Source organism: Alligator sinensis, unplaced genomic scaffold (assembly GCF_000455745.1).
Source record: "Alligator sinensis unplaced genomic scaffold, ASM45574v1 scaffold714_1, whole genome shotgun sequence".
Classification (NCBI taxonomy): Eukaryota; Metazoa; Chordata; order Crocodylia; family Alligatoridae; genus Alligator; species Alligator sinensis.
In genome coordinates, this window is record NW_005842493.1 from 1,092,540 (window position 1) to 1,106,290 (window position 13,751).

A 13,751-nucleotide genomic window follows, 5' to 3' on the forward strand; every position below is an offset into this window, starting at 1 on the left:
GGGGAGGCAAATACTGAAAACTATGGATGAGCGTAAAAAAAAAACCTTAACATTATATGAGCGCGCACACACACATATGTGTGCGCGTGTGTGTATGTGTGTGTGCATTTGTGCCCCAAAAGCTTGCAATTAAAGCATTTCGCTGTGCAAAAATCTTGTTGGTCTCATACAAGAGATCACCTCCGCCCATGAGCCCTGATTGGTTTGTTTTTGGGAGGTTTTTTGTGGGGGGAGGATTTGGAAGGAGGGGTTAAGGCTAAATTTTGGGCAGAAAACAACCTATTTCCTGCGATTTGAGAAAGGTCAGTCCCCCGCAAGACACCAGCCGGCTCAGGCCGGGGTCCTAAGCAGCAGCCGCAGCGGTCTGCCAGGCCGGCCCGACGGCGACTGTGAAGAACTAACCCGGCTCTGCCCCTCAGCAGGGAGGCGGACAGGGCTGCGGCGCCACCTCACCCCGGTGCGGGAGAAAGGCGGGGGATACCGATACCGATGCCCCGGCCCCGGCCCCGGCCCCACTCACCTGCGCGACCGTCGCGGCGCAGACAGGTCCCTTCAGCCGGGCCCCGCGCGCCCCTCCCCCCGCTGCGCCTGCGCACACGGCAGCGCCTGCGTCACTTCCGATCACGCCCCTCCGCGGTGACAGCTGCCGGCGGGGAGGGGAGCGGAGGGGCGGGGTTGTGACGTCACCGCATTCCAGAGCCATCCGCGCCCCGGCGCCCCGCCGCGCACGTGGGCTGGGAGCAGCGCTCTGCTCCCCCGCGGAGCTGGCAGGAGGGGAGAGGGTCCGCACCAGCTATGAACCGACTGCCCAGAGGAATTTTCCATCGATTAACTCCTCTATATGAGATACCCACTTTCATGTCTACCCAGGAGAACTTTAACAATCTTTTCTCCAATGCCTGATGAAGGGTGTTTGTGCCCAAAAGCTTGCAATTAAAGATTTTTTTTTTGGCAAAAATCTTGTTCTAAGACAGCATCTCTGCTATGAGTCCTGATTGCCCTTTCACAGTATTTCAGGGGTTTGCAGTTGTGACCCAGAGCTGTGAATGTGATGTTACTTGAGTTTTTGCGGAGCGATGTCTGCCACGACCGTCAATAATTTTTAGATTAGATTAATATTTAGATTAGATTAGATTAATTTTTGAATTCTTCCTTCACATGCTCCTGAAAGTGCGCTTCGAGTTTTGGCAGAGTTTTTGGTGCCAAGTTATACCGTTCAGATGATCAAAACCAATACTGACCATTTTAATAATTTATTTCACAGCACTGAGACTTTAATACATAAAATGTTACCTTTCACATGTTTCAAATAAAAATACATACATTACCCAGTTTACCTGGAATTTAAAAGCAATGTGTAGTAAGACACAGGATGCTACAGAATCCATTGTGTTAAAATAACATTGATCGTCAACTTGTTTCATCATAAAACAATACAAAATAATACAAATTTGGACAAATTTGGAATCATTCCAATACCCAGTCACTAGGGCCAAGGATTGTGTGTTCCCCTCTCCCCACAAGACATGAAGGGTAACAATGGATGGAGACCTAAACAATTTATAACTTGGCAAAATAAAAACCACTTATAAAGTCACAGTGAAACTAGTCATAAACTCATACTAAATCTGTGCAAGTAAAATGACTGGGGACCATTGTTCTGGAAATTTGCATCCAGTTGGAGACCTATATACATAAATAAATTGCGATTCATAGTTCTCAGCTCAGACGTAGCTTATTCAGAGAAAGAGAAACAAACTTGCACATTTGTTTGAATTTTAAATAGTTTACATACTGAAAAACACAAGACTCCCTCATATCCACTCTGAAGTAGAGGGAAACATTACAAAATGGTTTAAAGCCACAAATAACTATACAAGTCAGCATAATTGCAAGGTTCAGTACTGCCAACTATGTCTTAAGACAGAAGTGTCCAAAGATTGTTCTCAAGAGTTACTAAAACAAAGAGGGGAAAGAAAGGTCTGTCACAGAGACTGTGCTCTGAATCCCTGCCCTGATTCCTCCCTGATCAGCTTCACGATCCCACACATGCATTTTGCCACGTGCAAAGGGCAGGGATGCAAAGCACGGGATGTAGCCTGGAGTTCTTCCAACACATCCTTAACTCTGCCATTAACTATGGCTGAATCACAGGCTGGGAGGAGGCGCTACTATTTACCTCCTCAGATATTGCCCTACATCAGTGGATTTAATTCAATAGCCCACTCCAATTTTACCACCTGGCGAACCTACGTGGCCTTGCAACAGAAAGAACAGTCAGTAGCAAGCAAGGGGAGAAACCTGAAGTAGCCAAGCCTTTTGCCACTGAGACCAGACCAATTGACAGACTTCACAAGAAAGTATGGTGGAAATTAACATTTCTTTGCCTCTCACAAAACCAGAGCATAAGAAATTAAAGTCTCTGTCGGCTGCAAACCATCGGCTTTGGCATGACAATTTCACCAATGGCACTTTCGCTATTGCTGGATGGGGCCAAGAATTCCTGATTGACCACCATGCTTAGTGTGATCTGAAGATGCGACTAGAGAGGCATACCGATATGATGTTGTCCTCAGACTCCTTGACTCATCAATGATATCCTCAGAAACTAAAAGCACAGACAGGCACCATGGGCTGAATACATGGCATTACTTAAAACAACAACTATAAATGGATTTTTTTTTCTTAAATAATGCTCTACAGGAAAACAAGTGAAAGGAGGAGGAAATGAGTAAAAGAAATAAGAAGAAAGCATTGTTTGCCTCAGGGACATCTTAGCAACTAATGAGAATGTCAGTGTCTATAGGAAGTGACAGCTATCGGCCTGTAACTTCCAGGGATATTTTATGTGCAGACTGGGTACTCCTCCTTTTTGCCCCACACGTGAAATTCCTGCATGCAGTCTTACAGGGTGACACACCTCCTGCCCAGACAGCATCCAAGGAACCTCTGGAGTTTAAAGATCAAAGAGCAAGTTGGAGGGGTGGGAAGAGTTGTCAGCATCATTACCTCATCTTGTATTCTCAGGCTAGTCACTTGATCTCCTTATGCCTTATATAACTTAGCAGCTAAGTTATAGCTGGAAAACAAGAAAAAAAAAGCAGGAAATCCTCATTTCATCAGGGCATAAATTACGAAGTTAACACATCCTAATGGTTATATAATTATAACAAAAAGAGCACACTAAAAGCACTGAATGGCTTCCATGGAAGCATACAGCTTGGGGGAGAAGGGGTGCTCAACAGAAACAACAATCAGAGAGATTAGCTCAGGAAGCCTAAAAATGGATTAAAACTGTAAACAGTACCACCACATTTGTGCTCTGACTTGCATAGGACACAGAGTCAGGATGTTTTGGCCCCAAAAAGTTATTAGTGTTTAATACAGCAAGTCTTTAGAAATCATTTTAAATGTTGCTGACCCTTCTGAAGTTAGTGAAGTGTGCGTTGAAACTGCCAAAAGGGCCAGTCAGACCGAGTAATCGCACACATTAATGCGGTTCACGAACAGGAAGCACTGCCTCCTCCCTTCAAATACCTGCCTTGGCCAGCTTCCCGTGCTGACTGTTTTATTTCACTGTTCCATCAATTCCCAATTTCAGTAAAGATTCTTGATGAACATTTCAATTAGATTACAAAGTACACGGTTAGCTCCTCTTTGGGGACTTGTTGAGAAGCCAGAAAGGGGTTGCACATTTTATTTGTTAGAACACCTTCAGCATATTCTATTCATCTAAGATGAATTAGCTAGAGTGTCAACTGTAAAACATCAGGGACATTAATGCTGAAGCTTATGACAGATTTACATTCTTCGAGAGTTCTCCACATTTAAGATCCGCAGACAACTTACTGCACAATAAAAACTGGAATTGCCACCGGTTTGTTATACAGTTGTTCCCTGTTTGTCTCTCAAGCTTTACCTCTTCAGTCTCAAACGTTTTTTCTTGAGCACGGTCTATTGCACAGATACAGCAGCTATATTTCTCCAGGTAGTTTTATGGTTGTTTTAAAACCTCCCTTTTGGTTTCTCCCCCAATACAGGAGAGAACTGCCATAAAAGCATTTCCCCTGTCAAATGGCTGCAATCATTTTCATGTGTCAGTGTTAACCTAATTAGAGCCAATAATTCAGACCTTTTTTATGCCATTCACCCAACTCTTCTGAGACTGAGAAAAAGAAACATATATGGACTACAGCAAGCACTACATTACACTGGCAAATCAAACAAGTACTATGGGACAGGATGTTCAGTTTCTGCCAACGTATCTTCTTTAACATTGTTCTTTAAACTTGGATCAATATTATTACTTAAGAAAGTCAGTGGTTAAGATTTCAGCTCATGTTGTTGCACACAAGCTTTTTAAATAAAACAAGAATCATCTGGTGATTTGAGCAGTAGGTTGGGGAACCAGGATCTGTTCAATGCTCACCCTGTGATCTGAGAATGACCAGTTGTGGCCATGGACAAGTCCTTGAACCTACTTGATTCAATTGCCCTATCTTTAAGATCAAAAGGCTGTTGCAAGAATTAAGATTCACAGTTTAGGACTGGAAATGACCTTGTGAGATCATCATGTCCAGTCCCCTTGCTCTGGGCAGGAAAGACTGCTGGGGTCAAATAACAGTCAGTGGTTGTAAGCTTCTCTGATAGCAATCACTAATAAGAGCTAAATATTTTAAATATTTTTCATAGACAGTTTCCACGGACAAGGGGAGTAACACACCTCTAGGAACAAAGAGAAATAGGTCCATGGGCTTCTTTATGCTATATTTATACACATACTTGTTCACACAGGCTCTGGCCGGTATAAACTGAATGTTACACACATTTTACCTACTGTAGTTTTGAACACTAAATGGATATTTCTCTTCATCCCAGTAATGCTCTGATAGCCCTGGTAGAATAAGAATTCATGTACAACAACTATGTTAGATCACACATAGTTCAGAAAGGGTGATAAGCCTGGAAATTCGAGGCTCTGGACAAGACCACCATTCTTCATTTATGCTAATATATAGATGCAGTATTCACTGTGGAGTTTTGTCCATCTGAGTACAGAATGGTTAATCTTAGATGCATTAAAACAGGGATGTCAAACATACAGCCCACAAAGCCCATGAAGCCTGTTAAGTGGCCCCTAGTGCTATTCCTGGGTATGAATGACCTAGACCTGTGAGCAGAGCCTGGGTGATGTGCCACATGGGCACCCACCCCAGGGTCTCTAGGATGTGCACTGCACCGGTGCCTGCTCCAGCCAGTCGAGACCAGTGCTGCACAGGGTGCCTGGTAGCACTCAGCAGGTCCCAGACCAACCACAGCAGATACCACGTGTATTGGATCTGACCGGGTTGGGGAGGGGGGTGTAGGAGGGGAACATCCAGGGTCCAGGGGACTGGCCTCAGGTTACTCATCCAGTCCACAGGGCCAGATGAGTTTGACACCCCTGCATTAAAATATCTCTACTGAAAGAGACTTCTTTGCCGCCAGAATATAACTGGCCAATTTTTACATATAAAATATTCTTATACATGGGAGCGTGTTGCTGATTTAGTTTGCAAATTTAGAATTTGAAAAAGGTGATGCTATGTGCCAAGAAACCACAAGTAAATAAAGTTATCAGAATATACTCTCATGACCTCCTGCACAACTCTTCTCAATTTTTGTCAAAAATTGAACACACAATAGGCAGTAACATCTAAAATCTATGTAAAAAAAAAAGGATGTTCAGAACAAGTCTAGTCAATAGCAATATTGTTGCCTCTCATAAATGAAGTCCTAAGATACAGAATGTGTGTTAATAGTGAAAGCATAATGGCTCATATTTGTGGGTTTTTCTTAAATTGCACTGATTTTTTCTATATCTCATGGAAGATCAAGTTATTAAAGACTGTTAAATAAATGCAAAATAGAACATCTTGATTCTTCCTTCTGACCATTTTTAAGACGGCCAACCAGAATAAGTTGTCATTAAATTCACTGGCAAACAAACCAGTGTTGCAAAACACACGATCAGAAAGAGCCAACTTGTCATCAGAGCTTCTGTCGTGTAACTGCTGGAAAGTGATTCTAATTCAGTCGAACCCCCAAACTTGCTTTTAAATCACTGCATCAGGGATTATTTCAGTCAACAGTATTGGCATTCAAACTGCAGCCACGTTCCACGGGTGGGTAAGCGGTGGCAAAAATCACTGAACTCTTCAGCAAAACTGTAGTCTTCTTCTATCTTTAGTCATTATATTAAGTGCTGCTAAAAACCTTGAGCCCTATCACTTTCACAATATGTGATATCAAAGCTGCAGAAACCTTCCATTTTGGACCAGTTGGAATCTATTTTAGAAAGTTCAGTCTACAGCTTAAGGGTCCCTTCTTTTGGGAAAAAAAAAGCAAAGCTGAGGAGCCAACAGAAGTGGAGAACTCATGTATAAGTCTTTACTCTGCTTAATTAAATGACCTTGGTTAATTTTCTTGGCTGTTTCCAGACTAGCCTGGCCCATGTACACATGGGCTGTCATATACCCACCTGGTGACTGGTAAAAAAATTAAGTACTAAAAAAAAAAAGGTGTCAACCAACTTAAAATACAAAGATTGTTGTCTTCTGCTTCTTTTTCAGAACTTAATTCTGGTCATAAGCTCAGCATTTGATTGTGTTCCTTTTTAAAACACTCCTTACAACTTTTGAGCTCCCAAAGAACAGCATTTTAAATTTAGGATGTATCATAAACTCCTAAATCTAATATGTAAAAGTATGGGTGAAGGTTTAATCAATACAAAAAATATTATTTCCTTCAAAACATTTTTTTCCAAGACACATTGTGCACAGAAATCCTTACTGCTACATTCAAAATGCCCTAACTCAGTCTTACTGAGATTCTTGATGACTGATAAGCAAGTTAAATATAAGTTGCCTTAATAGAAAGTTGCCTTTTGGTCAAAAGTTGAATTAATGCAATGGAATGCAACAAGGAAGAAATACACAATTTGTTATTTTTCCCCCAAGATTCAGTTTTAAATTTGGCTCAAGTGTCTTTTTAAAAGAACTGAAATTACTTAAGAAACTCCTCCCTACAGTAAAATGTCCTGGTATTTAAACATATTCTTTCATTTTGGATGTAATGAAATAACTGGGCTTTAAAGTGTGAGATTTGCAAATTTCTGAATTTTGATTTTCAGTGCCTGGGAAGAAAAATGATCCTGCCATTGCATCTCTTTCAATATGAAAAGAAATTTGCTACAAAGATATATTACCTAATAGATAATGGAGAAATGTTTAAAGAAGAATTACAGAGGTTAAAACAATTTTTAAAAAGCTACAACAAAGAAAACAGGGATGATCTTCAGGTATCTTGAAAATTCTTTGGGGGATTTGTGAAGTCTCATTATTTATCTCCAGCTTCACAATAAGAATACCAAGAATTTTTTTAAAAGTCAAGAATAGAGTAAATTTATACTTTGATGTTCCTTTTACCTCTGTTATTTGGAGAATAACTATAACATTATCTCATATTCCCAAAGCCTTTGCAAACGATTTCCTTCATATAGTGCTTCCTCTTTTTTGCAGGTAGTGTAAACAGTTATCGTTCCTAAGGCTATGAACAGGCACAATTATCCCTAAATAATTGAAGGAATGTCATCCAAATTTGTTAAATGTCCTTTGGATCATAGGACTCAAAATAAATTACCTAATGAAAATGCTGACTTATAAAGCTTATATAAATAACTTTTAGAAATCCAAAGTACAGCTTAATAAATAGTCATAACCAACTTTAACATACACATAATTATTCGTTTTTTAAAAAATTCTGCTATATCTGAGTTTTCACATCTTTGTGTCAGTGATATGTTGGCTTCAGAGACAGATGAAGGATGACTAAACTATTACATGAAAGGGTAAAAATGAAGCCACATATGTATGCTTTCAAATGGTCCTAGTTTTACTAGCACCCACGACTTTATGCTAATGGAAGTAAAAGTTGCATTATCCTCTTTTCCAACTGTGTGGTTATAAAACACCAGCAAGCATGGAGACATCGTTTGGAAGGTATCAATAGCGCATTTTTACGTGGCAATCTGACTTTGTGCCTAGTTGTGATACTTGAGCCAACAGTCCTTTTTCAGGCTGGTGCTTCAAGACTATCGTGTAATGGGTCCCTATGTGCTGAGCAGCTATGCATTAGCTAACATGCCGGCAAGAGAACTCCAGCGCATGTCAGCAGCAATGCATTTCCAGAGACATGTTGCAAAAATATATTCAAAGCAATTATTGTCTATTAGGGGTTTTTTTTGCACCTTCTAGGGAGAACAGCTCACCACCAAGTAATCTTGAATTCATAGATAGGACGCTTGCAGTAATAATGGTTTATCAGATGTTTATCACACACCCCAATGCACTGATGATCCACAGTAATTCCCCTTTCTGAAAGGTCTGTCACAATACAGTGAAGAAGGTCATAAACATCAGCTACAGCTTCCCAGGGGCCAAAAGATACATCCACTTCACAGTGATGTTCAAATAGTTTTGACTCGCTATCATTTCTTTCAAAACGTAGAGAGTTGAAAAGTGGACATTCGTATGGAGTGATGGGCATTTCTTCCTTGAAAACACAGACCTTCAACTTTGCAAATCTTGCTTTTCTCTGCATGGCTCGAAGTTTAGCAATTTCAATTATCCGCTCCAAGTGTTCTAAACAATCACACGCACAAAAAAAGATTGAAATTAAACCAGTGCAAGTCCTGTGAGAAACAGAGCGCAGTATTTTCAGATGCAATCAAAATGTAATAAATTATTCTGTATACGGTGCTAGAAATATTTAGCAGATATGTTCAAAGGTTGTTTGTAGCTAGATACAGTCTAGTACTGTAATAAGATGCACACAGCTGTCTTGAGAATGTAGTGTCTTTGCTATATACATATACGTCTTTCTTAAGTTCTGATTAATCACAACCTTCTATTGGAAAACTTCATTGTAGTGCTTCAATCATATGATCAAAATTCAAATTTAGGAATGAGGAAAGGAACACTGTACCAAAAACTCCTATCTTCTGGTCTCAGAGTCAAAGACATGTGTATGGCATTATTCTCTGCAAGTCAAGGTTCGTCAAGCAATGCATTGTTTTTTAATATAAGCAGCATTTTGATAAGGATCTTTAAGGAATGATATTATGCACATACAAGAAATAATGCAAGACATAACGATATTACTAATGCCTCAAAAACTTGGATGATTTGATCTTTACAGCTCTTTAAATACACAGCCTCAGGCCCAAGGAATTACATGCAAAATTCAAGAGAACCAGTGCAGATTCAAAGAAACAGTTTCTGGTTCTTCCTTTATGGCTTGATGCTGCCCCCTGCTCAAGTACACTGAAAAATTCCCCATCATCATGAATAATGTTGGAGTCTTACTTAGACTACTTGTACAACAAACTGTAAAATATAAAAATACTGTATCCTTTGCTTACCTTTGTAATATGGCATTAAGCCCAGGAAAGCTTGTCTAACTTTCTCTCCTTTAAGAGGTTGGACATCCTCTAGATTGTCTAGCAATGGTCCAATAGAATAATATTGTGCTTCCTTGTAAACTGACCTCACTCGTTCTCTTGACGGAAGGTCACCAGATCGCAGAAAGTTCAGTATGTCTCTAAACAAGGCGAGAAAATGCTATATGATAACATGTTTTCAAAATTGGAAAAAAACACAAAAAACCCTGCAATCCTGGTTCCCAAGTGTTCATTTTATTTGGGCCAGCAATTCTGCAGCTCAGAAAGTAATTGAAAGAACTGTGAAATGTATTTCCAAATACACATATTTAATGTCCTTTGTCATTTCTGAGCCTTTGATTGGGAAATTTGATGTCTGTGACACTGAAAATGTGTCACTTGAACACACCAAGAAACTTGGTCATGAGGCTTTGACCATCCAACATGGAACAGGATGCAGATTACAGTCTCTTGTAAACATGTGCCAACATAGTAATTATCACCGTAATCAGTTAACCTCTGATTTTCCTGGAGGACCATGTTGATTGGTCCTCTGGGCCCACCCAGATGCCCACTGATATCAGTGGGCCTCCGGGTGAGTGATCCCAGAGGGGATCCCTGCAGGGTCCAAACGTATAAGTGTATATCTGTGCACCTACGTTTATTTTGATACAGGACAGATCTTTCTTTTGAATGCCACTGTTTAAAGTGGTTTAAAGAAGAACATTTTGAGGATGGAAAACACATTTCACAAACACTAACAAATACATTTGGTTAGTGACCTTATGCCCCCTAACAAAGAACAGCTATTATGGACACTTTTCATTATAATATAGTGGATAAAGTATAAAAGAACTTGCTTGATTTTAGGGTACATGGACATTTTTAATATGTACTACAAATATCACAAGAAAGTCAGTTTCCTAAAAGGGGGTTTCAACAGCAGACAGTTTGCAAATGCCAAATGGCAAGAACTGCTCATTTTCAAATACGATAGGGTAATCATGCCAGGAAATTCTTCCTTCCTGTATTTTGGATTTTGTGGCAGATGAAGAAAAGTGACTGACTGGCTTTGAAAAGGATTAAGTCCTTCTTAGCTGACGAGATGAGGAGAACCCCTGGGCAAATCAGGACTTATTTTAGAAATGAGGTCAGAATGCCAAAGACACATTTGAAAAGCAATGGTCTAAGCCTGCAAACACATACTACTGACAGCAGTGCTTCTTGGTTTTAGCAGTCCCACAGACACCAAAAATGACTAAGCATCAGTAGCATCATGATCAAAATAATCAATTGAAAGAATGCTATACAATTTTTAGGCCTTCAGAAGGATTATAACAGTGCAGAGCTGTAAATATAGCATTGTCAGAAATCAGTAGTTTAAACAAATGCTATGAGCCTTGTACTGTTTTGCCACCCACAGTAAGTAAATATGTCTTTTAAAGACAACAAAAGGTGGCTAACACTTCGTTTTCTCCGGGTCCTAAGGAGTGGATGGTTCTCTTACAGTCATCAAGCCAAGTACATTTTGCACCTTATTTCTTGGAAAATGACATCCCATTAGAAGCACAGATTTCACTCTAACCTCCTGCTTTTTGGAAACGCCTTATAAATTAGAGCTGAGTCGAATTTCTAATTACACAGTCTAATTTGGAAGCAATCTGGCAGTTTTGAATATGGATAAACACCTGCAGGCTTGAAAGACAGCCTGATCTGAGCCATATATAATGTTAATCTGCCTGCCTAAATTTAGATAAACCAGAATTTAGAGAAGCAATGTGCAATCCAGGCTAACAACATGTGGGTATGAGAAAGAGAGGCAAAATGGAGAGAGAAAGAAATGTTGTAATATTATCCAAAACTAAGTTCTAGCAAACAAGAATATTTCAGATTGAAGTCAAATGACTAAATTAGTTGGACAACTTCTGCGTTGCATATTTTCTTCCCACAACTGGCTGCACAGCTGTATTCTACATTGCATTTGTTCCAATGTCCACAGATATCCTGAAAATGATAACAGCTGAAAGAGGACCTTATCAAAGAAACCTACTAAACATCATGGCTCCACCCTTTGTAGAGTAAAAATTACAATAGAAAAAACAATCACAAAAAAGGACAGAAATATTGTTTTTGTGAGTCATGCTGTCCAACAGCTTGTTTTTTACACGTTAGGGAATGCAAGTCCCTGCAGAGAAGAACACCGCATGTACATACTTTTGCTGAGAATCAAAAACATTTTTTTTCCCCTTGTAAAGCTGGCTATAGCTGTTAGTAATGAAACGAAGAGGCGGTTTGGACTGTGGTGTATTCTGAAGTTTGATTGCTTTCTGAAGGACGTTTCCAAAACTCGGTTTGCAAGTTAATCATGCGAGTCTGCTAAAAAAAACAACCTTCAAAATGGGATTGAATTAGAGGGATGCAAATTCACCCCTGATTTTTTTTTAATTGTTTCTTAATTAATGTTTCTTTTCTCAGTAACAGCTTCAACATATTTCTAGTAAGGACAATGCACATACCCAAAGTAAGTTCCATCTCTGTCAATAAAGTATCTGCCTTCAGCATCTGTTGGAATATAGTGCCTTCCGCTAAACATAGCAGCCAACATGGTGTCCTCATACCGTCTTAATGTTGACAGCCTGGTAGTGAAATACATGCCTCCTACATTAAGCGGAATAACTTCAGGGAACTGAAAAAGCAATCATATCACCATTTGAAAATTATTCGGTGGTGCTACGCAAATGTGTATATGCCAAGACCCTTCCTCCTCCCTCCCCATTTAGCAGATCAAACTCTCTACAGTACACGGGATAACAATCATAAACACAGGATGACCCGTCTTGAAAGCTTATGAAGAACGGAAGAACATGGAGAGAGTCAAATCTTCAGGAAGGTGACCATCTCAACCAAAATGTGGCATGAACAAGGACAAATTGCGGCGAGTTTAAAAGGCTACAATTAGGATTTTGAAGTTGTGCAGCAAAAGAACGAGAGGACAATGACGGGATTTATTTAGGAAGGGGAATTAATACAGCAAGCCAGAAAGGTGACTTTTTTAGCAGCAGACTTTCAAAGGATTGCAAAGAAAGCTAGTCACGAAGAGGAAACAGGGATTCTTCTCACCTTTACTTTTTGGCAAGACAACAGAGATTATAGCAGCCAAGACACAGGGGACAGGAGAGCTTTTAAAGACTTCACTGAGAAAGAAGTGACAAAATTTAGCAAAAATCTGACTGCGGAAGAGAGGGGAAGAGAGGATCATGGAGGATACTGAAATCACAAACATGATGCGCGGAAGCAGAGACGGCAACAACAACAAGAGAAGAAATAATGTCATTTTATACTTGATCGCTACTTTCTATTTTCTAAATGGCCTTCCACAATGGTCTAGTAAGTACCTAAGCCCTCTTCCCCCCATTATACCACACAATGGTGAATTTTAAGTCACTAATATGCAGAACATCCCCCCTCCCACCCTCTCTGTTTTTAAAGTTATTGGACATATTTATGCTCCTTTTCAGGTTGCCTTTCACGCTCTCATTCATTAGGACAGCTTTCATAGCAAAAGTAAAATTAAAGCATTAATGCTCAGTTACGGTTCTTTGGAAAGCCACAGAATCAGCAATCCTCGGGGCAAAATCAAACCCATTTTCAAGCAAATGCTGCTCCACTGGCTTCAAGATGAAAACCAACGTAGTTGCACTGCAGTCTGTGGCAGGCCCGGCAGCGTCTGATGGACGCTCTCTTCTCCTATGGGAGCTGCAGTGGTACTAGGGTGCTTCCTACTGGTATTTAATAAATCCTAAAGTGGGGTGGGAAAGGAAAGGGGAAGCTTAGATTTCTAGAGCAATGCAGAGAAGGCTTTCAAACCCAAAAGGAAGAGCTCGGTTTCATCCCACAAGCCGGCTAGCAAAGGAAACTAAACTGGAAACTCTTCAAGGCTCCACCATGAGAAATACTATAATCCCCAGGTCCTGAACAGCGCGAGCTCAAATGAAAGCTCCTTATCGGCTCAGAAGAGAAGACGCCCGCAAGCCCTTACCTGCTGAGGTAGCAGCGGGAGCGACTGCCCTGCCTGGGTCGCAGTAGGTGTGGCAGGCTCTTGGAAATCATCCTCTGCATCTGAGCTCGACATGGCATCGTCCGGCTTGCCACTCACTTTGTTCTGCCCCGTAACAACCACCATCCCTCTGGCTCTTGTAACCAGGTCTGTTGGGCAGGCAGCGTTGGCAGTGCTGCTGAACAAGAGACGAGACCCAAATGATCTGGGCACTTT

The 13,751-nt window shown here is 40.6% G+C and overlaps 2 protein-coding genes across 14 annotated transcripts in view; both read right to left on the reverse strand.

Annotated features, from left to right (window-relative positions):
- The window catches only part of RABGEF1 (RAB guanine nucleotide exchange factor 1), a 27,742-nt gene extending 26,860 nt beyond the window's left edge, over positions 1-882 (reverse strand). For 2 of the 8 annotated variants that reach the window (XM_025212927.1, XM_025212926.1), the window contains exon 1: positions 521-882. The gene's annotated coding sequence lies outside the window, so the exon portion shown is untranslated. The remainder of the gene's footprint in view (positions 1-520) is intronic. The other 6 variants (XM_006031292.3, XM_006031291.3, XM_025212929.1 and 3 more) reach the window with 4 other exon arrangements.
- A 362-nt stretch (positions 883-1,244) lies between these two features.
- On the reverse strand, positions 1,245-13,745 carry KCTD7 (potassium channel tetramerization domain containing 7). 6 transcript variants are annotated; one of them, XM_025212935.1, is made up of 6 exons: positions 13,518-13,655; positions 13,072-13,277; positions 11,995-12,164; positions 9,461-9,639; positions 8,309-8,681; positions 1,245-3,079 (listed from the first exon to the last, which is right to left on the reverse strand). In XM_025212935.1, exons 3-6 carry the CDS (start codon positions 12,129-12,131, stop codon positions 3,046-3,048), a joined length of 723 nt encoding a protein of 240 aa, XP_025068720.1. In that variant the 5' UTR covers positions 12,132-12,164; positions 13,072-13,277; positions 13,518-13,655; the 3' UTR covers positions 1,245-3,045. The 6 variants fall into 6 exon arrangements, with proteins under 6 accessions (XP_025068720.1, XP_025068717.1, XP_025068718.1 ...); XM_025212932.1 differs by lacking the exon at positions 13,072-13,277 and having other exon boundaries at positions 11,995-12,114; positions 13,518-13,745; XM_025212933.1 differs by lacking the exon at positions 13,072-13,277 and having other exon boundaries at positions 8,380-8,681; positions 13,518-13,745.
- Between the last annotated feature and the right edge of the window lie 6 nt (positions 13,746-13,751).

Excerpts from the sequence above, each read along its gene's own strand:
- KCTD7 (XM_025212931.1), bottom strand. The coding sequence starts at position 13,661 with ATGGTGGTTGTTACGGGGCAGAACAAAGTGAGTGGCAAGCCGGACGAT. Across the intron at positions 12,165-13,517 it reads TCCCGCTGCTACCTCAGCAG|TTCCCTGAAGTTATTCCGCT; the intron begins GTAAGGGCTTGC and ends TTGCTTTTTCAG. Across the intron at positions 8,682-9,460 it reads CTTAATGCCATATTACAAAG|AACACTTGGAGCGGATAATT; the intron begins GTAAGCAAAGGA and ends GTGATTGTTTAG.